The sequence below is a fragment of the Vidua macroura genome, chromosome 4, assembly GCF_024509145.1.
Source record: "Vidua macroura isolate BioBank_ID:100142 chromosome 4, ASM2450914v1, whole genome shotgun sequence".
In the NCBI taxonomy this organism is placed as follows: Eukaryota; Metazoa; Chordata; class Aves; order Passeriformes; family Viduidae; genus Vidua; species Vidua macroura.
The window spans coordinates 27,016,315-27,041,796 of NC_071574.1; the positions used below are offsets into that span (position 1 = coordinate 27,016,315).

At 37.0% G+C, this 25,482-nt stretch overlaps 1 protein-coding gene across 1 annotated transcript in view; it reads right to left on the reverse strand.

Moving 5' to 3' along the window:
- The window catches only part of COL25A1 (collagen type XXV alpha 1 chain), a 297,981-nt gene that overhangs the window by 111,617 nt on the left and 160,882 nt on the right, over window positions 1–25,482 (reverse strand). Inside the window, exon 5 of the mRNA XM_053976587.1 lies at window positions 3,994–4,011. Coding sequence (XP_053832562.1) covers window positions 3,994–4,011 — 18 coding nt within the window. The remainder of the gene's footprint in view (window positions 1–3,993; window positions 4,012–25,482) is intronic.

Here is a 25,482-nt window from a genome sequence, read left to right on the forward strand (position 1 = left end):
CACAAGCCAGTAATAGCCAGTTTAACCATGAATCAGAATCTCTGTCATCAGAAATTAAAAACTCTCCAGTCACATACCCTGATGCTTGATGGTGAAAAAAAAAGACACACATACATTTGTCAGCACAATCGCTATGGAAACCCTTTATCGTGCACCAGGCACTGGGAAATTTCAGGCTGTTACAGCATCACGTCCATGGACGTGTCACACAAAGGAAAACAAGAATCTCATGAAAACAAATATCAATCATTAACACTTTGTCCATTTCTAATGCAGACTTGGACAGCTGCCAGAGAGAAAGGAGAAGCATCTGTGAGGCTGCTGTATGTCGAAGTCCCACACAGAGAGTGCTCATGCCTACTGACATGAGACACAAAGCATGTTGTGCTAGATAGGCCAGGGAGAGGATATTGCCCCAAAGAAGGAAACAGCTGGCTGGCTGAGACTAAGTCACACCAAAACACCACCCTACTCCACACTTAATAGTGTGGAGTCTTTAATAGTTTTAGTTCAGCAAGATTTTTTCAAAGGATTGTTTTGTCTTTCTTCACCATAATATTAAAAGCATGGCTTCTAGTATTTACATGAACCTTACCTCTCAACACCAAAAAAAGTTTAAAATAGCCAGCCTTCTCTCTTTACCCAGATTTCTTACATTTCTTGCAGAATTAATGTGAGACTAGAAGCTAAACTTTGTTCTCTGACAAGCAGGAATACTTCCATTATTTAAAAAAGAGAAAGTATGGGAAGAATTTGGTTGAATAGATTTACTGGGAGAAAAATCCTTTCTGGTTCAAGCTAGTGTAAATACATATTTATATTCCAGATAAGAAAAAGCAGATATTTTTTTGGGTCACCCAAGAGTCAGAATTTAATTTCAGCAAAAATATTAAATATTTTATTACTTGCTCTTCAACAGAAGAACACAGCTTACATGGTAATTAAAGTAGCTTTCTTCTTAACAGAAAACCAAAATCGTTAAGAAGGGACTTGATTTTTTTAAAAGATTAGTCTAGAAATTATTTAGTTTTGTTACTGTGGTCTTTACTTTTCAGAGATACAATAGAACCATAAGCTTTTTCTGGAAGACAAAAAAAAAGGTACCTGTGAGTTCTAATAATGCTTCTTGTTACTTAAAATGGGAAAATGTGAAGCAAAATTATCTTTTGTCATCTATTTTTGAAGAAAATAAGCAGTAAAAAACATAAAATGATAGGAGGATGTGCCCAGTAATTAGGTGTGTGTTAGGTGAATATAGTGTGTACTTTTTAAAACCATAGTGAAAAAGAATAGGCGTTAATAAAACAGCGGGTATAGAAATGATTAGAATTTATCCCTGACCTTAGCATGGACTTGCATGGCTAGAACACCAGAAACTGTCTAAGTGCTTCTCAAATCAGCATAACAATTTTGTTCTTTAAAGCCAAGAAGCCTTTACTTACTAACCAAACTGATCAATACTTTAAATTTTGAGTTTCTCATGGATGCAGTTAAGACCAGGGAAATTTCTGACAATCATAATAGGCTGGAATTTCTGCATTACTTAATGACATGCCAAGGGGTTTTGATTTATCTGTATGGGAACAAATTCTGTTTTCTGTGGATACTTTTGATTTTTAAAAATCTTGAGATTTTCAACCACAGCTTGCAATATTTAAAAAACTCTGCTTTTAATATTTAAAAAAATGCTGTCTCACCAAGCTATCTGGATCTGAGTTTCAGTTTAAGGGGATAAACTTCTAAATTCTACACAGCCTCTGTGTAGTTGCCTGAGACTCGCAGATGTCAACACTGGCTAGAAAGCAATTCAGCAGAATGGTTATCTGATTCAGTGGCTGCCTACAGTCAGAATCTGGAATGAGAAGGCATGAATGTGCACAGCTAGTGTCATGTGAGAGATTCCCAAGGTATCCAAGACAGCTGTCTGTGACTGACAGCTACAACCACAGCCCAACACAGACTCCAGCCCGTGTACATAAAACAGCCAGGGGCTGAGGCCGGAGACGCTGGATCAATTCACACAGCAACAAAGGCCTGAATGCAGACAATGTAACTGAGCCCAAGGAGTTCAGCATAAGCTGAACAGGTTTCTAGGTGCACTGAGTATTGACTTAACCTTCACTGACTGCCGGGAGTACTTAGACACCTCGTAGGTCAACACCTACACAACACAAGCTTCTGGGTATAGGCATCTTAATGCAAAGCTGAACACGACTCCGTTTCATGACCTTATGTCTTCCCCACCAGTGCTCCCAAAAGAATTATTCCTGGACTCAATCAGCCAGTCGAAATGACTGAGTACACACATATCCTCCTGACACAATAAGAGCATCTTGAGCTGAAAAGGAGGAAAAGGCATTATTAAGAATAATGGTACATGTTGCTGAGGACAATGGTGATGACCCAGAGGTGAGCATTTCCACTGGGAGGAATTACTGAAGTTAACATGTAAGAATTCTCTCTTAAAACATGGGGAACATTTTTAGAGGGCTTTTTCTTTGGTTTGCACCTCATTTCTCTTACACCCGTGATGAGACTTCTCTGCCTTTCTGCCCTTGAAACAGCACTGAACGCTGCCATCTCCATGAAAGTTCCTTGCCTACAGCTATCCCAGGGCATTTCATGCAGAGATATGAGCTCCAAAGACTGAGCAGCTGTTTACAAGCATTAGGCAACTGAAATGTGGGAGGTGGGGCTCCAAACCCAGAGGGAAAGGCCACGGGTGGCAGCACAAGTTAACATCAACTAGAGGGCAGCCCACAGGCTCAAGAACCAGCCTCAGGTCCTCAACAGAGCTCGTTCAGAGCAGAGCTTGTCAGTGCCAGACAGAATTACAGTCTCTTTTAACCAATCCCCGGCAGCACAGAGGCTGAAGATGCCTCTCTGTATAGTCCATACATTAAGAGCCTATTGTGAAATATAAGTGCCATGGGCAGTGGTTATCGCCAGTATCATATGGATTTCTTACACAGTTCTGTTAAACGGAGCCTGGCACTGCAAGGACACTGTGCGTTCAGGCCAAGTGGTTTGAGGGTTTGTAAATCAATCTGTCTTTCAACAGATTATGTTCAGAAACTAAATAATCTAAAATAAATGCTCGCTTCTCATAATGAAAATCTTAACTTAAAAAAATTGTCATTCAATAACGTGGTAAAGCTTTAACTTTCAATTATGATTCTGAAATATAAAAGGCCCTCACAGAAATCCCAGTTTGGGCAACTAAATTGTGCTAAGACAGTTCCACAGAGCAAAGCTTACTTCCCACAAAGCATATGGACCATACAAAAAGCCTGAGTTTCTCAACTGATGTCACTAAGTATGGCATTGGTACTGGCTTTTTTTTTTTTTTTTTTTTTTTTTAATATTTCCTTGCTCTTCCATATTTTTATAGGACTCAAATAATTAACATTTAATTTTTGCTATATGTAACGTTTCCTTTCTGCTGGTCTATTTCTTCTTTAGAACTGAAGTTAGGTCCCTAGATTTCTACGTCTTCAATTACAGCTCACAAGACAAAGTTCGACTATTCTTAAATAAAGCAGAACTAATTCAAAGCAGTGTATCTAATTAATCAAAATAGCTAGCAGTGCAATATTTAAAATAACTGAGGGCTGCCTGGATTATAGGAACATTATTAGCATGTGATTAATAAGCAGTTGAAGTATTACATTTGCTACACATTTGCTAAGTTATTTTATCTTGCTTTAAAGTTTGGTGGCAAAGTTTCAAGCCATAGTTAGGAGATTTGCTCTATTCAGTATTATGTTGTTAACCCCACCATCTGGTCAGACAGCTGAGGGAACTTAACCATATGTGGGGGGCATATTTCTCTCTTGGGAAATATTTTTCTTACAGAATTATGCAATGGTTACCAGTTTCGATCTTACTACAGTAGGATCAAAAATATAGTAAAATACTTTGTAGACAACCTGAGCTCCCAAGTGGGCCCTGTATTTAACTGTTACTTATGTAAGAAAATAAGATGGCACTTACTTGAGGACCAGGCTGACCCTGAAAAAGAACAAGAAAAACAAAAGATTACAGAAAGTTATGATAAGGATGAACTCCTTAAATAGTAGAAAATAGTTACAGTGCTCTCTAATAAGGAGAACAAAATGTATAGTGACTGCATTGAAGTCAGATTTTTGGACTCAAGTTGATATTGAATTTGAGTGTTTTAATTCAAACTGATGAACTTTCTTGCAACTACCTGATTCTAGAAATAAATTACAATAATATATCAAACTGCATTTGAGAAACTTCTTCTTTTAGATATTCTTAACAATTTGGAAATGATAGGAAGACCTAATTGACAGTTCTCAAGTGAGAAAGGAGCCAGAGTTGCTGAGCTGATTCAGAGTAGGTATTATGGGTTTTTCCTCTTTTATTTCTCTATTATGGCTCATCTCCATGCTTCAAGGAGATGCAAATTATTTATTATTACTGCTTATTGAATGAACAAAGTCTTAAAACTGGAGGAACACACTGCTGGACAAACAGTCGTCTTTTTGCCATTGCTACAGGCACTACAGTTTTAAGCAAGTATAAACCAGTATTTAAAACAGCAATTGTGAAAGGTCTGAAATGAGCTTTTGTCAGTCAATCCAAAAAGACAGCTGATATATTTCATCTCTCTTATTTATCAACCTCCCCCTTAGATCACCCCTAGACAAGTGGAGAGGCGCCCTTTGCACACTGAGGAACTGTATTTCCTCTTGCTGCAAGCCCTTACAGAGCAGAATTCCTATTCCTAATTTCCCTAGACTAGAAAAACCAGTCATGAATTATTTTAGTGCCCTTAACAGAAATTACTTGCATGAAGCAGAATTATTTTAGCAAAGAGTACAGTAGCTGTGACTATAAACAACATGACCCAGACAATCAGCTCACACTGTAAAGACAGAGAAAAAGAATTACATATTTCTCCTTAGAGAGAATTCCTTTAAATGCCTAGGGCTAGCTTAGCTTCTGGTGTTTTATGATAATTAAAATAATCGTTCACTTAAACTATGTTTCCTTTTTTTGACAGAAACTGAGCATGGAGACTTCTTTTAAATCTTATAAAACCAATTCAGCTGGAAGATACTTTTACAGAGAGTTGAAATTTTTCTGTCTGAACATCAGGAAACACTTTTTTGGCTGTTAACCAAGCACAGGACCATGGGAGATTGTGGAGTTTCCATTCTTGAAGACTCTCATAAACCATCTAGACATGATCCTGGGCAAACTGCTTGAGATAGCTCTACTTGAGCAGAGAGGTTACACCAGATGACTTCCAGAGGTCAACTGTTGTAACCAGTTCCAACTTCCAACTTCAACCATCCTGTGATTCTGGGCAATTTTAGATGCGGTAGGAGGTGGAAGCATTTCAACTGGGAACCATTATCAACACGAAAAGCAAATGAAGAAATGCTTTTTATAGTAACTAATAAAACTTCTTGTGCCAATTAAAAACCACAATAAAATGGTACTTAAATTCACACAAAGCTTTAAAAATATTTTTTAAAATATATGGAATCACATTACAGAGGAATAATAGTAAAATACAGAATTATTGTGGTTATCTAATCTTTACAATGAATGCAGCATAAAGTATTCCTTGTTGGGGATGCTGCAGTTTTCTATTCATTCCTTAGAACAAAACTGCACCAGAGAGAATATAAAAAAACCCCAAACTTACTGGCTGAGGTTGGCAGTTGAAATATTAGCTAAAACTTTCTGAGTTGGTGAGCTCTATGAAGTTACACATCATGCTGGGTTAATGAATATGATTGAGACTCCTCAGCACTCATATATTACCTCAATCTTCCCCTCACAGCAGGTTTTAAGCTATTTTATGTTATACCTGATCTTAAAATCATCAGGAATTGCTTATAGATGCAATATTGGGCAGACGGTAAAATAAAATTGTGTAAATTACCTAAACTGAGGTCTGTGCCTGCAAACTTTATACATAAAATTCAGAATACATTTGTTCACGAGAGTATCTAAAGTTGCAATACATTTTGACCAAGGCATTAAAGACTGTCTCCAACATCAATAAATTAAAAAATCCAAAACTTAAATGAAGGTCTAAAATTACCAAAATGATTCAACAAATAGTTGATTTAAAGCAATAGAAAGCAAATAAACTGAACACATGCATATATATTTCAACAATGAGATTTGAAAACTGACTTTTTTCCCTTCATATAAGACATAGAAGCTTCTAAGTGTCCACATGGTACATGTTATATGTATGATACAAGAGACATATACACAAAACACGAACATATCCTGAATTGAATATGAGATGAGAGTTGCAATCATGCTCCCACGAAAACGTTTTCTACTCTCAACAGCATCACTACTTTGCCTTTCTGGTACTGAGCATTTATAATTACTCTTCTTTCATGTCTCCAATACAGAAAAAGCTGGAAAATGAATTTTTATAGGACAATGTTTTTTCAAGTAGACAGAAAACTCTATGACAGATCGGGGACTATAATAGCTGCATTACTCTTAGTTTGTATATGCTGCCAATATTACAATTATCCTGCATTTAGCTATAAATGCAGATGCTGAATACAAAAGTACTCAAAAGCAGGATGATTTTAACCCCTCTTCTATTAGCTCCTTTAGCATGGAAGGAAATTTGCATTAGCAAAGGTAATTATTTTCTGTTTTTTACAATGGTTCCTAATCCTTCAATATTTCTGTGTAGTCTTATCTACTCCTTGCCCTACTATCCACTGCAGCTACAGTAGAATTTTCCCTTCTCAAAAGTGATCCAGTAAGCAACACTATCCAGAAGGAGCAGCAAGCACTGAATTGTGGAACTCATCAGCTCTTCTTACAAAGGTATGGGTAGAAAAGCATCACAATACTGACATTTTTAATTGTAAAGGGTTATTGTCACACAACAGCAATTCAAGGTGTGGGACACAAAAAAGGGGCTGTTAATTTTGCCATCTGTCATTTTTGCATGTTGTGAAAGGGTCAGGAATAAAGCTCCTGAACTTACTTTGGTGTTCATTAAAAAACTCTCTAACATGAATTCAATCTGGTATTATAGCTCATTGGAGCAAGCTCACTCTCGATTTATCTGCTTGTGTTCCCAAAATGGCCTCAAGACTGCTGAAATCAGTCTGGTTCACTGCTGCATAAATTTCCCCCAGTTCATGTTACTTGTGGATTAAAATGTTTTAGCTCTACATCTTTCTCTAAATTTTAAATAACCAACAGGTAGAAAATATTGTTCAAGACTGAAAAGTCAGCATTACTCTGATTTTTGTCTAATGAAATCTGTTACATACTCTAAAATCGATCCATTGATTCTAGCTACCAACTAATGGCTGTCTTTGCAGGCATTTAGGGATCCCACCACCACTGCCTGATTAGGTGCATTTTGGTGGCTGCTGTTTTGAACCCCAGATTATTGCCCATGTACTTGATTATCCCAACCGAATGCTGCTTTTTATTTATTTTTTAAATCTGAATTACTACAGTGAGTATAGCTGCATAATATCTCATGGTTTTAGTAAAATCTCCAGAACAATTTTCCCTTCTATATTCCTATTTACTAGCTTAATACACTAATTTGGGGCAAACAAAGAGATTTGGCAATCTATTCTAATTGCCATGATGGAAAGTCTTCTACTGTTGTCAATTAATCCCTTCCTAGCAACTGAACCTAATATTAGCTGCTGATATATAAATGATATTAAAACAAAAGGAAAATATCCATGGTGTAACTAAAGTCAACAGGTAAGTTATCAATCCCTTAAAAGAGATTAAAGAAAAAGCTAATTGACTGCATGTTGCAAACTTTACAAACAAGTTACTTAAAAGTGGAAAGAAATCTCAAAGAGCAGAGGAAGAGGAGAAAATGAAAGCTGACACTGCCAGTTAACAAGTTGCAAAGGAAATGGAGCTTGTAGTAAGTAAAAGGATAGAAAAGAAAATAGGTATCGAGAGTATCAGTGAAAAGGGGTGCCCTGGGAAGGGAGAAAAGAGAGGGAGCAAAAGGAACAGCAAGAGAAAGTGCCAAAACTGGATTTTCACACCTTTGCCACGGTGTTAATCTCTAAAGAGCTGGGAACATAAACTTCCAGACTCATACATCTAAACATAAAGCTATACAAATAAACACACAAGTACAAATGCATCAACAAATGCATTGTATAAAATTAAATGTTATTTCTAACTTAATTCAAGCAGCATATCCCTAATGAATATCTGGAATATCATACAAATGCATTTATTATGCTACATGAGGCTGTTCAGATTTAATCAGCCAACACAATCCAGACACAGAAATTAAAACACAAAAATTAAGAATTTGTGAAAGAAGGAAGTCACAGGAATGCAGTCAGAAGTGGTATCCTGCTGCTTGAAAGGCACCACGAAATTACCCTTGGACAGAGCACTCAAGGAGGAACATCTGCCTTCCAATCTAATTCAGATAGAAAATGGTAAGTGAACAGAAGAAGCAGGGCTGACCTCCATTTCCCTGCATAGGCACAAAAAACTGAAGTGGCTTTTCAGCAACCTGTTAAAAATCCATGCTACTGGATTGCTACTGCTATGCTAAGTTATGCTGAAGGGAGTCAGTATTTGACTAATATACATTTCAGCATAAGTAATTTTAAAAAGCAAAGAGAGGAATACATGAAAGACCTAAATTACACTGGTTTTGAACAAATCACCTACCAGCTTTCCATCCATACCAATCGGACCCTGGGATAATCAAAAGTCAAAACAAAATGGAACAGTTAAATCAGAGAATCACTGAAGATGAGGGAAAAAAAAAAAAAAGACTTGGGGAATACTGTGGACTTTAGAAGATGAGTAACTGTGTCAGCAGCTAAATGCAATACGTTTTGAGAATGAAGGCACAGAAAAGAAACAACAAAAGAAGCTGACCTAAGACAGAATTAATAAAAACAGCATGGTGGAAAGTAGCCAGCCAATAGCTGATGTTTAACAAAAGACAGTTTCAACATGCAATGAAGGAATTGTTAGTCTGGCAAATCACAGTGGTCCAACATAACCAAACATATGAAATAATGCATCTTGCTTTATTATTTTATTTCTGTTATTTAAATAACAGAAAACAGCTACTTATTTAGCCTATTTCTTTATGTGGTTGCAACATAAAATCTCATAACTAATCTGCATTTAAATTAACATTATAGAAATGATTGCTAATAAGAAACTTTAGCTCATGCCATTCGCAGGGATACTAAAGATTTCCACATACACCTTCTCTGAGAAGTCCTGTACCTTACCCCACTTTGTCTTTTTTCCCTTGGGAAATATGGAATTTTCCTCACTAGTACTTCACAAGTTACTTATTTTCTTAAGAATCCAGAAGTTGGTTGCAGTTATATGAATGCAAATTATACAAAGAATTGAAAGTGGATGTATACTGCTGAAACGGAGTAATTGGTCTTGTATCAACTGCATGTTTAGCTGATCAGAGGAGAGAGAAGAGGAGAGAGAGGAGAGAGAGAGGAGAGGAGAGAGAAGAAAGTTGGATTAATCTTAAATGTGATGTTTATTTGCTATGTCTTCTGACAATGAGCAGGCAGGTTAACTTTCACTGGCAATGGAATAAGAGCAGGCAGACTATGGCAGTTTTTTCTGCCTTTAAATTAATGTTTTAAGCTGCAATCATGAGCTCTCAGGTATTTGCCCTATGCAAATGGAACACTACTTTGTGTCTGCTGAAGAGAACTTTTCTCTTAAATGCATCCAGACTTTCCCCCTGGAGCTTCCCAGGTACCCCTCTCCAGTCTGCCCCTCCTAAGCATACAGTCCCTTAGGGCTGACTGCTCACACTGCTAGATTTGGATCACTGCTGCTGAGGAGAGAGCACGTAATGTATTTGCTGGTTTTATGTTGATGTGTTTCATCCTTGCTGCATTTAGCCCCCTTCCTAAGCACTACTTTGGCTTGTGAGCTAACAATCAGTGTAAAAGTTTAGTCTACATCAGGTCTGCAGGGATTCTGGTGACTCTTTCATCCAGGAGTGTATAGTCCTACCTTCTGAACTATGACTAATAAATAATATGTACTACATATAGGAAGCCATATACTGAGCTAGTTCAACAAGCTATCAAGTAAACAATAAGCACTATGAAAAACTGCTGCCCTACCATCTAGTGAGCTCCCTAAGTATCTGTCTTCTTCCACCCTAGATACTGGACTATGCCAAAAATTCCAGACATACTTAACATGAACAGGGCCATCAGTTGGATGCACACATTGTCAAACTCATTATTTTTGGTACGGTATTGGCTTTGTAAGAAGCCCATGCAGTAACCTACTTGTCAGATCCAATAACAAGTTACTGTGTCTGGGAAGCCCTGTGGGAATAAAATGCCTTACCTCACTTTCCCGCCAGCCCTCGCTGTGGTTTCCTGTCACATCATGAGTGGGTGACATGCTGAGAATGTAAAACGGGTCATCAGTATCCTGGCTGTCTGCATGACTACAGCCTCATTTATGTGCTGACATCCTTGGGAAGTTTGTGACTGTTGGGACAACCTACACTATCTTTCAGATGCTATCTCTGAACAGTCCTTCCCTGGTAGCAAGGAAGAAGAAAGCAACACTAGCCAGTGGATTAAAATGGTAGAGCTTTTATTATTATGTTTCCTCTGTGCCTCTTGATTCCACACATGCAGCACACATATAACACTTAACTACTTTTCTCATAATTATTTAGCAAATTTCTAAATATGGTTCTATACACCCCAAAAATTAAGACATTTCCAAGTTATTAGTTAGCCCAGATTTTTTCTAGCACTGGAAAAGGATATTTATCAAGTAATATTTACACAGGATATTTATCAAGTAATATTTACACACATCTGCTGCAGGTACAGAGGCTGCAGAAACAAAGGCTGAGCTAAACTCTGGCTATTAATAACTTCTTGAAAACAAGCTAGAGATATTACCAGCTAAAACATTCAACAGCAAGGTAATGGTAAGTATATAAAGATCCCCACAGGGCTTTGTGGGACAGCAGGTTAAGTTTAACTGTTAGGTCCGCTGCAAGCTTAGCCCAAAAGATTTAATTACTCTTATGATGAATGAATGCAGAAAATGATTATGCAAATATTTGTAGAAGGAAGATTATGGAGTTAAATTGGCTTACAGGCACCATTCAACAGCTCTTGCACCTGTATTAGTGCCTGTATCGTGAATATAAACACTGTTTTTAAGGAATGTTTCTTTATCATAGGAAAAAAAATACTATTTGTGCTCCTTTACAATGACAGGTGTTTTAAAACTACTATTGGATTTTTGCCTGCTCTTTATCCATGCTACATAGCTCCTGTACTTGAATTAAAGGACTGTATGTAGCACCTCGAAGAGTCTCTGAAAGAAGATTCAGAAACTCCCAGCAGACTGTAGAGAAGCATCTGTTTCTCTACAGGAATGGAAAATAATAAGAATTTCTCCCATGACTCCATTTTTACCAGGGCTATTTGGTCTGACATCTCAGAATGTCTTCTGGGATTTGCTTTGTAGAATACAGGAAGAAAGCAAAACTGTCTTGAGACACACTGCCTTCCAGAAGAAAAAAAATACTGTGAAACAGAATACTATTCCTTCATTATAAAAATACTGACTCTTTAACAGCCAAACATGGCAATTTCCTTCTTTCCTCAATTACTTTTTTCTAGTGTTAGAAAGAGAGAGAAAGCACTTTTTTAAAAATAGCAAATATTAGAAACTCCACAAAAATACAGGCTAGATGACAAAGATGAGCTGAAATAGTACATGATGTTGCTTCAGGATGCACTGAGAAAAATCCTATATATGACAATATTTATTGAAATTCATTACAAGATCGCACTGGAATTCCAAGTAATTTTCTTGAGATAAGGACAGTTTAAATTTTTCATTAATTTTTAGAGAAAGAATTCAAGCCATAGTCTGTCTTTGACTTAAACCTGAATGTCTTCAGAGCCATACTATGCAGATCAAACCACTTTCTGTAATATAATTGCCACTACTGATTAGCAAGTAATTTTTGTCAAGATGAATCAAATACATGGTCTTCCCTGACACACTGCCTTTTCAAAACACCTATTTCAGTTTTAGACTGATAAAAGTAAAAATAAACCATCACTGTCAGGTTTCCTCATCATGGTAATATTAAAATGATTAACTTTTTTTTTTCTTTAAATGACGTATTTCTTTCTTTTTTGCCCTTTGTTCAATGACAGGTTTACCAAGGATGACTTTATTAGATTTAATATACTATTCCTAGGAAGGATATATAATTCCTAGGAAGTCTGATGAAATTCCTTTTTAGTGCGATTTTGCTTTAGAGCTATGTGAACAATGAGCACAGTTAAGATCATCAACAAGCTAGATCTCTTCTATTGATGAAACATTATTGCTGCTTTTTCAATGACTGAAAATGATTACTCTTAAGAGTAGTGGAAGACAACAGTCCAGGTACAGAAGTCACTTGCTCCACGTGTGAGAAAAGAAAAGTGCACCAAATCAACCTGCAACAAGTCTCTCTGCCGATCAATCAGGATGTTGCTGAAAAAAAACTCCAACCAACCAAAAAATAAATTTAAAAAAAAAAGCCAGATTGTTTGGGCAGGAGAAAAATTTACTGTAAAAAGAACAGACTAAAAGAGTACAAGAAAGATGAGCTGAGCCTCTCAAAAACCCCTTTACTGCAAAAAGAAAAATTACTGACAATGACAAATTAAGCACTACAAGGCTCTTTCAAAAAAGTCAATTTCAGAGTTTCCAGAATTCTTCCCTCAAGCAGTTTGTATCAGTTACTACCTGAGACATAAAATTCAGCTAGATGGATCATCACCTGGAGATTGCAAAGTATAACTGTGTTCTGAGCTAGAGAAGTAGAGGTTTAAATGAAGTGGGCTTCTTTAAAAACAAAATCAACAGTGCTGTTAGGCTGCTTGATTTTCTTGACCAGAAACTTATGTATACCCATCTTAACTTCTGGAGACTTCATCACATTCAGCCTTCAGAAACACCTTGATTTTCCTAGACTCATTGAAAACACTGGTGCAAAATTAATCATTCAAGATCTGAACTATAAACCTTCCCAAAAACACCTCACTGATTTCATTCTCATGGGAAGGCTTTCTTAATAACTTTGACAGAATTATCCTGTAATCCTAGCCATCTCTCACTTGTTTGCAAGCCATGTATCAACTCTCTCATAAAAAAAATTCCTACAAGATCACCTTTATCAAACTAACAAGTTTCTCAAAGCATACCATGGAAGCACAGAAGAGTCCTGGAAGCCACATCCTGATAAAACCTGGAGAGTGATGACCTGCAGCACCATCATTAAGGCTCTATCAACCAGAAAAGTTACACCATGTCTGAACCTAGTTTAAGGTTTAACCTAGTTTAACCTAAATATGGAGACTTCAGTTCCTGAACATAACCAAAATTATTCAAATTTGTATTTTAACCCACCTGTCAAGTGCAGTGCCTTTAGTGCAGAGAAATATGCAGCATGCACATGTAAAGCAACGTGCCAATGGTAATAGTTACCTGCTGAGCAAGAGTGGCAGCCGTCTGACAGATATTTTGCTGATCTTGTGACATAAAAGAAAATGTTTGCGTTTTTCATACTTTTTAGGTACTTTGAATCTAAGGAAACAAATGGATAGGTGACATGAAGCCACGAATTTCATGAAGTGGCTGTAGTGTCCATATTAACCTAAATTAGATAATGAAAATTATCAATAATGGAATAAGATGGAAGATGAGGAACCGTTTTAAATATTCCAAAGTAAACCAGAAGTGCCAGGTACCATTTCCAAGACTTCTTGAAGCAACATCACTCTACATTGCAAGACTCTTAGCTGAGAGCCCAACTTGCAGTCTGAATACTCTTAATAGATCATTTGCAGTTGCCCAACTTGCAATTTTAATAATAATTTCTAGCTCCTTTGCAATTTTAAGATGGACTGGTTATTTCTAGAAGTAAGTTAAGGAACAAAAGAAATTGCTCAGAGTTTGGCTACTCAGAGAGTGGCTGAACTGCAAAAAAGCTCCACATATGGTAACAATAAGGGTTACCATATGCAAAGAGTTCTGTGCAAGAAAAATTATAGTCACAGCTTTACAAAAGCATGTTTCACAGATGAAAAATAATTGCCAAGATACTTTTTATTTTTATAGTTTATGCAGGAGATCTGAAAGGCAGTTTCTTGTGGTGTGGATGCATTTTTTGAGTATCTCAGCACTATGGCTGCTCTTGCTACTGAAATTCATATGTAAAAGAATCATAAGAAAGAGCTGGGCAGATCCAAGTTGGGAGGAACTTCCTCTTCTCAAACACTGTGGGTGGACATGCTTCTGTTTATCATGGCCAACACTGTATATGTTGCAAATATGTATTTAAAAAGGGGCCCTGTATGAGTGTGAATCCCAAACCGTGGAGTACCTCCGTTGTCTTCACACATCAGACTAGCAAGAAGATTATTTCCAGACAGTTTTCCTCCTTGTAGCCTACACCTCTTACCAGCATCTACTACATTTGTACAGTCATATCTGTATGACAAAATTACTGCAGAGAGGAACTACTGTTGACCCCAGAAAGAGTAAGAGCAACATAGTTCTAGTTATGGTAAAGAATGGAGCCAAAATGCTTCACCCATCCATAATCCATTGAAACAGTCTAGTGAAGTTTTGCAGAACTCTGTGTTTCTGTAAAAATGCTCAGTTATGCTACTGAATTCCAGCATAGCCTAACAAGTACTTGAACATGGAAAACATTCACACAGACCAGAGAGAAAACTCCTGCATTCTACCTAAAACTTCTCTTTTCACCCAAAGAAATTGGAACTCCTGTATCTGTAAATAGAAAGCACATGGCTAATTCATCAACGCCAACATCACTGGGTGATTGTATTTGATGTGGTTGGTGCCATGTTGATGAGAAAACAATAAACTGTGAAAAATGTCACTTCTCAAAAATTAGCTGGCTAGCATTCAGTAGGAGATAGATTGTTGTAACAGCTGTGGCATGATGACTTTGATGAATTAGATTTTTGTTCTTCTGGAATAATTCTGAAGAATGTGTTTCCTCACACCACCATGGAAGCAAATCCATTTGCTCACTGAGACCCTCTTAAAGAACAATCTTTCTTATTACCTGTGTTTTGATGGCTTTAGAGAATGTGAAAAAAAATCCATTTCACTTCTTTCAATCAACCTGTTTTTTGGCACCTACAAATCTTTTCTTTTTAGGTGGAATAAGGTCTGTTAAGTAAAAATAAAAATATAGTGGGTACATAACACAGTATCATATGGACATAACCTTCAGAGATCGATTTTTTCACCTTGCCTCAGTGGAAACATTGGTTTTTGAAGATTGACAAACTCAGGAGCAGAAACATAAAACAATTTTTGCTTCATTAGGACCAAAGAATCCTACCATCATGTTCCTTTTATCTGCGTATAGAGGCAAATATTCTGAATGAGTCCCCCAGGGAATTAAGAAAAAATATAGCTGCCACAGATACTTCTCATTTGAGTTGCAATGAAGAACATCAACCAGAGTGAATAGATCTCCATAAAAAAGCACAGTTACAACAAAGGGTTTAAAAGAGAACAAAAGTAAGAGCCAAGGTACTGAAGCATTTAAGAATAAACACACCAAAGATAAAATCCCAATCTCTTTCAACTATCATGAGGTTGAAGAAAGATTTGTTTGAAGAATTCCAGGACAAGGAAAAGAAGCTTGTTCAGATACACTACATTAAAACTTAAACTGCAAAAGCAGGTGCTTTCAGCTATGGGCTGCCATATGTGGTCAAATACTGGAACATAACAGACCCTACATGCAAGTCCATACAGATACTTCTGGCATTTACCTATGAGACTTAAAAGACACAAATATGCATGCAGCTAATGTAAAGACATTCCAGTTGTTCTAATTACATTATATCTAAATCACTTTTTAAGGGTTGGTGCTGCATACAACTATGCCACCTCCAAAATGACTTGGAGTCAGTAAATTCTCAAAAAACATAAAGCATCATGGAAAAAACATAGGAAGCACACTTACAAAGATTATTTCAATCACAGAAATAAAGCAGAATTCAGGGATGCAATAGATTTTTTCACCCTTTCTTTCTGAAACAATTCTCTGTATATATTTTTAATATATATACACCACCTGTTAATATATATGCACCACCTGTTCTATTTCCCCAGTTTAACAAGGAAAGAGGGATGTAGCAAAGAAAAGAATTTGTACTTCAGGAAAAGATTATGTCTGGTTCTTGAAAAAAGAAATTTCACACAAATCACCATCAGTTTCCATAAGGAACTTCTATTACTGTGACTTAAACAAAATCATTAAGCCTGTGAAATGCTCAGACAGGCATACAGCAGCTTTATTTCCAAGCCTGTGCTTTTATTAGTTATATTAACTGGGGAGCTGCACAGTACCTCACTTTCCATCTTAATACCCTGTGCCATCAATCTAAGACCTCAGTTCTAATGGCCTCTCACACAAAACACTGGACTACTTTGATTCTAAATTCCCTTTTAAACTCCAAGTACAGCCTCATTGCACAAAGAGAAATCTTTCTTCCTTCCATGACAATTGCTGCTCAGAAACAAGCAGATTCAACCAACAAAACATTTAACCAGGGAAGCAAAAGTTACTGAAATCTGACCTACAATAGAACACGGGCTACCCCCCAGCCAAGAAAACTTGAAAATCCAAGTGTGTTATACCTGTGCCTTTCTGAGCCATATTCTCAGCTATTTCCCAGTTTCAGTCAAATTATGCAAGTTAAATTGAAGGCCACCAGAGCTGAACAGGTGAATCCAAAGGCAGAATATAGTTCAGTGTAACAACTTAAAATCTCCAAGCATTTACCAAACTCATTAGCTCATTTCATCTCAAACTCTCTAGGCTATTCTCTTAGATTTTGTGGATCCACACATGAATACCTCCAAATAAAAAAATATTCATTACTTTCTTCTGACATAACTGGTTTTCAAGACCATAAAAGGATTTTGGCAGAAGCTGGTGACAGCATAAAGAAAAAAAAAAAGTGCTTCTTTGCATTCCCATCTAGGGAGAAAAAAATTTGGATGTGATGGCAATACCAGATTATGCTTAACATACCCTAAGGGCAGAGACCTAGTATTCAGAGTGGATTAGAAAAAAATCAGGATAATTGATCCACATAGCTGGAAGTGGAAATGTTGAGGTAATTTGCTCTTTGGAGACTGGCTAATCAGTCAGAGTACCAGTCAGAATGAAAACCACAGGTCTGACTCGTGCCTTTTTCCTATTAAAAAAAGGAAGCTACAGTTGCACTTTCTCAATGACTAGGAATGCAAATACTACATTATGCATAACAAAAGTTACTGAACTGCTGTATGCTACTCTTGGTTCTTTTGGAGTACTTTCTTTCAGTGTTCTCTCTCACCCATAGAAAACTGTACCAATATTAATATCAACCTGTGAAACTAACTGCAAGTAGCAAACTAAGATAATTCCAGTTGCTGGAATCCACAACCTCAGTGTACATATCTAATACTACTGAACTAAAATATCAAATTGAATGTAAGCTTAAGTCCAGTATAGTGATACAACTCCTGTTTTCACAAAAGTCTGTGTACTGAGGAGGAGAAGAATCTACCCTTAAAATTTGGCTTATCTTAGCTGTAATTGATCTATAAAATGAAGAACTGTTACAGATAAATAGTGTAACTTCTGAAAATTTCCAAATTTTCCCTAGGCTTATTCACTTGCTAGAATTTCAGCCTTCCAACAGCAGTTTATTTTCATTAGGATATCATGCTGTGGAAAGAAATTGATTTCCACGTCAAACTCATGAGTGCTCATGCACATGATGGTTTTTCATGAGTCAAAGCAGCAAAGGGCTAAATTCCTCTCATTTACCCTGGGAGCAACCATCATGAAAATGTACAAAATAATCTAAAAAGAATTTTTAACTCAATAGTTCTCTGTTAGATTGTCAGTACTTGATAGCACTTTCTCAATACTAGCAAAAATAATGAATCTTAACTACTTTACTTAAAGCCAAACTGGGTGGGCAGGGAGAGGGAACCAACAAAATAAAAACAACAACAAAATCTCAAAACCATTTTCTGAGGGAGATTTATGATCTGCATCCTACAAAGTCACGGAAAAACCTTCCAACTGACATTCCATACTGCTTGTATACACCTTTCCTTTCAGACAACTATGTTTGCTTTCAGAAATGTCTTTAACTAATCTTGATTTCAATAGGCACAGCTAGAAAGGTGAAAAAACGAAAGTTAGAACAGTCCATGAAACAGCCTAGAATTTTCCCTGTGGTTCAAGAAGCAAAGTCACACACTAAATGTGCCCATCTCAAGATCCCCATAATGGAGGAAAAAGTACTTAAAGGCTTTGATCTACCAGCTAACTCCTGGCCTTGAAAAACGAACCCAAAACTATAGAGCTGAGAACCCTACTAGCCAAATAATTTTTGTGTGATTACTGGATGATGCTGTCCAGTGTGGGGCCCAGTAGAGGTGCATCAGAGAATGACTTGATTCCCAGAAGGGAAGTAGTTCCTCACTCAGCTTTGTAAGGAAGAGCCAGTTCAGGTGACTGACTGGTCCAGAGGTTCCTCTCCTCATATCACCTCTCTCTTAAATGGAATCTGAAGACTGACTGCAGAGAGAAGCAGAAGTGCTTCAAGGAAAAACTATCCCTTGACCTCAGCCAGATGAACAATGCACTTAAACTCCCACATAGGATTAGTCATCTGGGAGCTGTATGGGTAATACAGTTTTACACATCATTCAGAGTATCATAAATCAAAATTATAAATCCAGCATGAAAGAAAATCTCACAATCATCTGTGTAACCCCCCCCCTTCCAGGGAAGGAACTGATGACTTAGGAATTCTTAAAGGGTAGCTTAGGATTTTCCTTCACATTTGTGACAGATGTAGCCTGAATCATAGCATCATTCAGGTTGGAAAAGACCTTTAAGATCGTCAAGCCCAACCATTAAGTAATTAAATACAGGATTTCTACTGTAATCGATTTAACCTTGTCTTTGAATTTCTAAGCTTCTTGTGAGAAAGTAATGGTTCAGACAAATTCCTAGAGGCATTTTTAACCACCACTGGTTAATCACTTTACATCCACATGCAACTGTCAAACACAAATAGAAAAATGAGACATAGAATTAAAAATCTTTTGGAACACAAAATTTTGCTCCAAGGTATTGATTTCATAAATAAAGCTTGTTCTGTTATACCAGAGAGCTACATGGTGCACTGGGAGGAAATGACTGGAAAATTTCAAGTGGCAGGCCTGACGAAAAGCAAGTATGAATGATCATAGGTACAGTTCAAGCACTAATTAAGCCTATCAAAGCATAAATGTGAAGATGTTAACCACAGCCTTCTGCATGGCACCTGCTAAGCTGCCAAGCTGGAGTAGCCCAGAGAGACCAGAAATGTATGTATGCTGTCAAAAAAATGACAAACCAGTTTAATTCCTTTCTCTACTTATACATGCTTTCTTATGAAAGAGAAGAGGGAAATTTCTAAGTCTGCAGAGGAAAGAACTGAAAAAATACATTTAATTCTTAAATTACACTGACCCCCCTATATATTTACCATCAGCTATAAATCTTTATTTATCTGATAGATATATGGGTTTGTGTCATTTTGAATTGATGTCAGCTGTGAATCAAAACTGTAATGACTCACACTAGCCTTCAGTACCCTAGCATTTTGTGCTCAGTTTTTAAACACACACTGACATCTAGAAAGTCCCATGCAGAGATGTGGATTTTTATAGTGCTGGAGTCCGTGCATCCGAGATGGAAATTGCCAGTTCAAAGAGAGTCTTGGTGGATCCAGCATATGGCAACAATTGTCTGTATTATTAATCTTTCACTGAGGTTATTTATTATAATGTTGTTTTATTTTTCCATTAGTTTTCTACATCTTTATTTGTAATGCTATCTATGAAATGGACTCAAATAATTTACAAAGTTTAATATGTTTAAAGCAGGACACACTATGTAAGCAGGCATTTACTGCAGCACAAATGATTTTCTTAGATCTCCATGTGGACTTTCTCCTTTAGCTTATCTATGGCAATTTATTTTTATAATTTTCAGTGAAGAAATGGATAGAGATGTCTTTTTATATTGCTGGCTTTTGCAGATGAGGCAGTTGTTCCTTCACTATCGTAGTCACAGAAAAGGAATAGCTTGGGGCTCTCTGAGTTTCCTCCAGGGAGCTGCAGAAATAAACACTGCCTGCTCTTATTTATGCAGTCAGCATTACACAAATGTAACAAATGAGAGGATTTAGCCCATAGTTCATTCAAAATGGCAACTGCCTTGTAAGTGGCTAATAAATGTGTTCTGATGTGTAGCTTCGTCCCTGTGACACAGAATTAACAGCAACTGTAATTTTAAGAGATCTCAAAATTTTCTGTTAGAATCATCTTTTATAATTATCTTCAATCACTGTGAAAATATTGGCATACAAAAAAATTAAACTCACAAGTTGCAATACATGTTATTTATAGAACCAAAGGTCATAAAAACCCATTATTGTATGAATGTGACCGACGGGATTACAAAGGCCACAGTTACTTAGCCATGCAGATTTAGAGATCCTCCCACAATTTCTAGGAAGAACTGGAAGTTCTCAGTATCATCATGTGTCCTCAGCTACACTATGTTTACAAAAATTACCACATTTTTACAATCTTCCTCTGGTTCTCATGGCACAGAAATATTACAAAGTTAACCTGCATGGCAGCAAGTTTAACACTGCACTTTGCACTCCCTGAGAACAAGCAAGAAGTCTGAGGCAAATGGATCAACTGAAAACCTCATGTCTCCTAAGCCAATCCCCTCTGTTGTGACAGAATACAAGGATAAATCATATAAACTGAGAAAACACATACTAAAATCACAGTACAAAGAAGCTGTTGAGACTTCATATGTTTTGAATTTTCTGTTCATTAAAAAGGGAAAAAAAAAAAAAAAGTAAAACCTGAAATAGTTATCAGTGTTTCACTACCAAACCTGAAATTTATTGCAAAAATTTTGCTGCCATATGCCTAAGAGTTACTTTGGGCAAATGCCAGAAATGAAAGGTGGTCTGTGAAGACACCTGTTGAGAATGAAAAAAATTGCTGTGAAGTGGGAAATTTCTATAGGATCACCAAGCCAAACGCTCAGGGTAAGGTCAGGAATTGAGATCGCTGCTCCTTGAGCTTAGACATTTATATTTTTGTACGATTCTGAAAAAGAGGAGATCTGACCAGCTATTAGAAATACAACTGTTGCAAAAATGCTTAACATTGCCATAGGCTATGTTTAATCACAGATGAAAAATGCACAATCTTTGCTCATTTCTTCTCTTTTGATTATTCCAACTCTAATTGTTTTATAGGAACTGAGTTGCCATTGTCTCTGAGGTTGAAAAACTTGCACTTGGATGAGATTAATTTTATGTATATCCAGAGACATTGCTACTTATTACACATTTGCCTAGGCAGCCCCAGTCTCTAACTGGAGACACAGAAGAAAACAAAATATGAAGTCCCATCAAAGACAAAGCAACACAGCAGGATAAAAAAAAAAGCCTTTTAACAATTTCTCACAAGGGTGGTTTTCATGTTCTTCCCTACCAGCCCTATTTCTTCCAAATCAAATGCCTTTCATTGTTCTACCCGGAATTCTCTTTGCTTTTTGTGATATAGGAACAGAAAATGAGGTGAGGAAAAATCAGAGACTTATAACAGCAACCTGAAATTCCTTACAGATCAGGGTAACAGCTTTTCTCATGGTATATTGGTACAAGTTTTTATGGGTGCAAAAATCAGAAGTGTGATGACAAAGACATTTTGTAATCTAGAAGGAATTATTTCAGACTAAAGAATAATTGAAATTTTCTACCTGCAGTCCTAAGCTTTGCCCCTTTGTTATCTTGAGGCAAGTCTTTTGAGAGCTAGGAAGATTTAAAATTAATTGACAGGTGAAATTCAAAGACCTACATTTCAGATTTTATCAAGTGATGATATTTGCCACTTACAGAAGAATAATCTCCAATTTAGACACATTTTTCTTCAGGAGAGGAACCGGTCTATATTTCTTGAAGATGAAACAAGGATATTTAGAAGAAATTGGATTTAATCAAGGCACATGGCCACTTGGAGCAGCCATGACCCTCCACAGCTCCTGAAAGTCTTGCATACAGTGCTCTGCAGACTGACTGTGATGGAGAGATGAAGGAGAAATTTCTACATTTCTCTGTTTATGGATAAATGCTCTGTGGGTATTTCCATATTCTGAAACTTAATTCTGAAGAAGTGAAGCTTTACCACCACAGACGTGGCAACTTCCAGGATGGTTTGCTTGGATGCTGAGCTTGATCTTGCCCAGCTTGGGAAAAGTGGTAGGGAAAAATTCTTTTTGCTTCAATTTTTCAATGGAAAATACTAAAAATCTGCTATGCATTTAACCTACAGAGGTTTACAAAACCCCATAGTTTGTGTATTTGGCCTCTGCATTCACAAGAAAATTTTTTTTTTTTTTAGTGGCTGGGTAATTTTGGGGTAGGTGTGGGTCTTCTTTAGAGGATATGTGTGTGTGTACTTTTTTCCAAGTTCTAGCATTACTTGTGAAGTGACATTTTCATACAAAATGCCTGGCAAAAGCTGCCTGTCATCTCATTCTCCAATGCTTGTGCACTCTTTTCCCTCTTTTATTTGAGTAGATGTGATAGTCTATTTCAATTTTGAACTCAAGCTGAAAGAGTCACAACTCTGAATTTGGTCACTGTCTGATATACAAAGCTTGTTATGAGGAAAAAAAAGGAGTTGTACCAGTGCACACGTCTTTAGTATTAGTGGTGCCTTAAATAATAACCAGTTAATCATGGTTTTATAAACCCTTTAATAACTGTGTTACTCATTAGCAGTAAACCCCTTATTTTATTGATTTTTGATGCTGTATCTTCCTGGGAACTTAGATTTCCGACTGTAATTCCTTTCACTGTTATAATTATTATTGAAGTATCTTGCAAAACTAGAATGAACACCTTCAAAGAAAACTTAAGCCTTGGAGAAAACAGCCACTTGCTTTTGTGAGAGAGCTACACCAGGTTTAGGTTACACATGGCAGATATACCTCACTATCCTCACAGACTATCCCATAAAATCCAATACAGATTTAAGCAAAAAGGCTTCTACAGGAGCTAAATAAGACTCTGGAGAAATAACTTAGAACACTAATAGCCTTCTAATAGCCCTCTACAGGGCTGTAAAACTACTTTTAAAGTACATGGCACTTGCAGTTACATATTTCCCATTCAAAGCAGGAGGGTATGACTGTGACTTAAAAGATTGAAACATTCAGCCACATGACAACTTTCAGAAAGCAAAGCCAAATTTTATACCCAGTCATTTTCAAGCAGGAAGAAGCAGCACTCAATCAAGTGCTAAGCACTCCTGACAGCTCACATCAGACATGAGGAGAAATGCATTCAGACTAGGTTTTCCCATAACATCACCATTAGACACAGCAATTTCAATAGCATGGCTCTGAAATACCTTCCTTGTTTTCAGATCCCACAACAAATCTCTTCAAGAAAACAAACTTCTACTCACCTACACAGATCAATCACTCTAAGAGAAATTGGAATGTGAACTCGGAAACCTGATAATGGTTTTAGTACATCCAAGCAGGTTTCTTGATCCTGATGATCAGTTCCTCACCAGCTGACTTCCAACTACTTGTAATTGTAAAGATGGACACTGGATGATGATCCCTCGGTGAAACCACTCTGGAATTCCAGAGCCTGTCCAGGTAAAAGCATTGAAATAGGCTGCATCAAATGAAGTGTGGCTAGCAGGTCAAGGGAGGTGATTCTCCCTCTCTGCTCCACTCTCATGAGACCCCTTGGGATTACTGTGTCCACCTGTGGGGCCTACAGTGTCAGAAAACACATGGACCTGTTGGAACAAGTCCAGAGGATCACAGAGATGATGAAAGGGATGGAGCAGCTCTTCTATGTAGACAGGCTGAGAAAGTTGGGGTTGTTCAGAAAAGGCTCCAGGGAGACTTCACTGCAGCCTTTCAATACTGAAAGGGGCCCTGAAAAAAAAGTGTGGAGAAATATACTATTTTTTACCAAGCTCTGTAGTGACAAGGACAAGGGGTAATGACCTTTAACTAAAAGTAAGTTTATATTGGATATAAGAAAGAATTTTTCTATTATGAGAATGGTGAAATACTGGAACAGATTGTCCAGAGAAGCTATGGATGACTCATCCCATCCATTGAAGTGTCCTCAATCCCTCTAAGTGCTGAAGGCCAGGCTGGATAGATTTGAGCAACCTGGTCTAGTGGAAGGTGTCCCTGCCCATGGCAGAGTGATTGGAATGAAATGATCCAATAATTTCCTTTCTCACCCAAACCATTTTGAAAGCCTGTGGTTCTACAAAGTTCTCCTCTAATTGCAGGTGCTCAAGGCATACAATTTATATTTTACCAAAGGAAACATTTTTTTAAATGCATTGAAAAATTAGATATCTTTTGTCTGAAAAACATAGGCAAATCAATCTGGGAAGGCCCTTTAAGCTACACTATCAAGTGCTATAAATAAGATCATTACTATACTTCAACAGTCACTATGTTGTGCACATATATTATCACATTTAGTCACTTGGTTTCTAATACCCATGTGACAGCAGGCATATAAAGGCATATTCTTTCAATGAACGGGACACTGCAGACAGTTTGCCTAACTACTAAAAAGAAGTGTATCATTAATAGATTTTAGAAAGATGCATTATTTCATATATATTTTTTTCAGGCAATAAATCCTAAAGATATGAATGAAACTGACAGAAAAATGAATAGTATCCTTTATGAAAAATTACTCTGTGATAGTCACTGCAGCCAATTGCTAGGACCTCTGTCATAACACTTTACTTTGCTCAAAATGCACTAAACAATGCAGTCAAGTGAAACAGGAGAGAATTAAAAGAAAGGACTCGAAGGTTCCATAAGGACTCAGAGATTCCATGTGGCAACTCTACAGCTTTCTAACATGGAAAACTGAGATGCAGCATCTTAGCAAGTTTTTTAGTTAATTAATTACGAATTTTGTATGCAAGAATGAAGAAACTCAACACAAAATATGTACAACATCAAACAATCAGTGCATCTCATTTATGCATATTAAATAGTCTGGCTCTCTTCGGAAACTTGTCACAGGATTTTTATTTTGCTTTGTTCTTAAAGGAAAATCCTGCATTTTCTAGGCATCTGAGAAACCAGAAAAAAAAAAAAAAAAAAAGGGTCCTACCAAAATACATCAACAGGATTTCAGAGTAATCATAAATTGCTATCATAAATATATGATGAGTTACCGGATAGCCATTTCGCCCTGGTGGACCCTGGTTGAATGAGATGAAATGGTATGA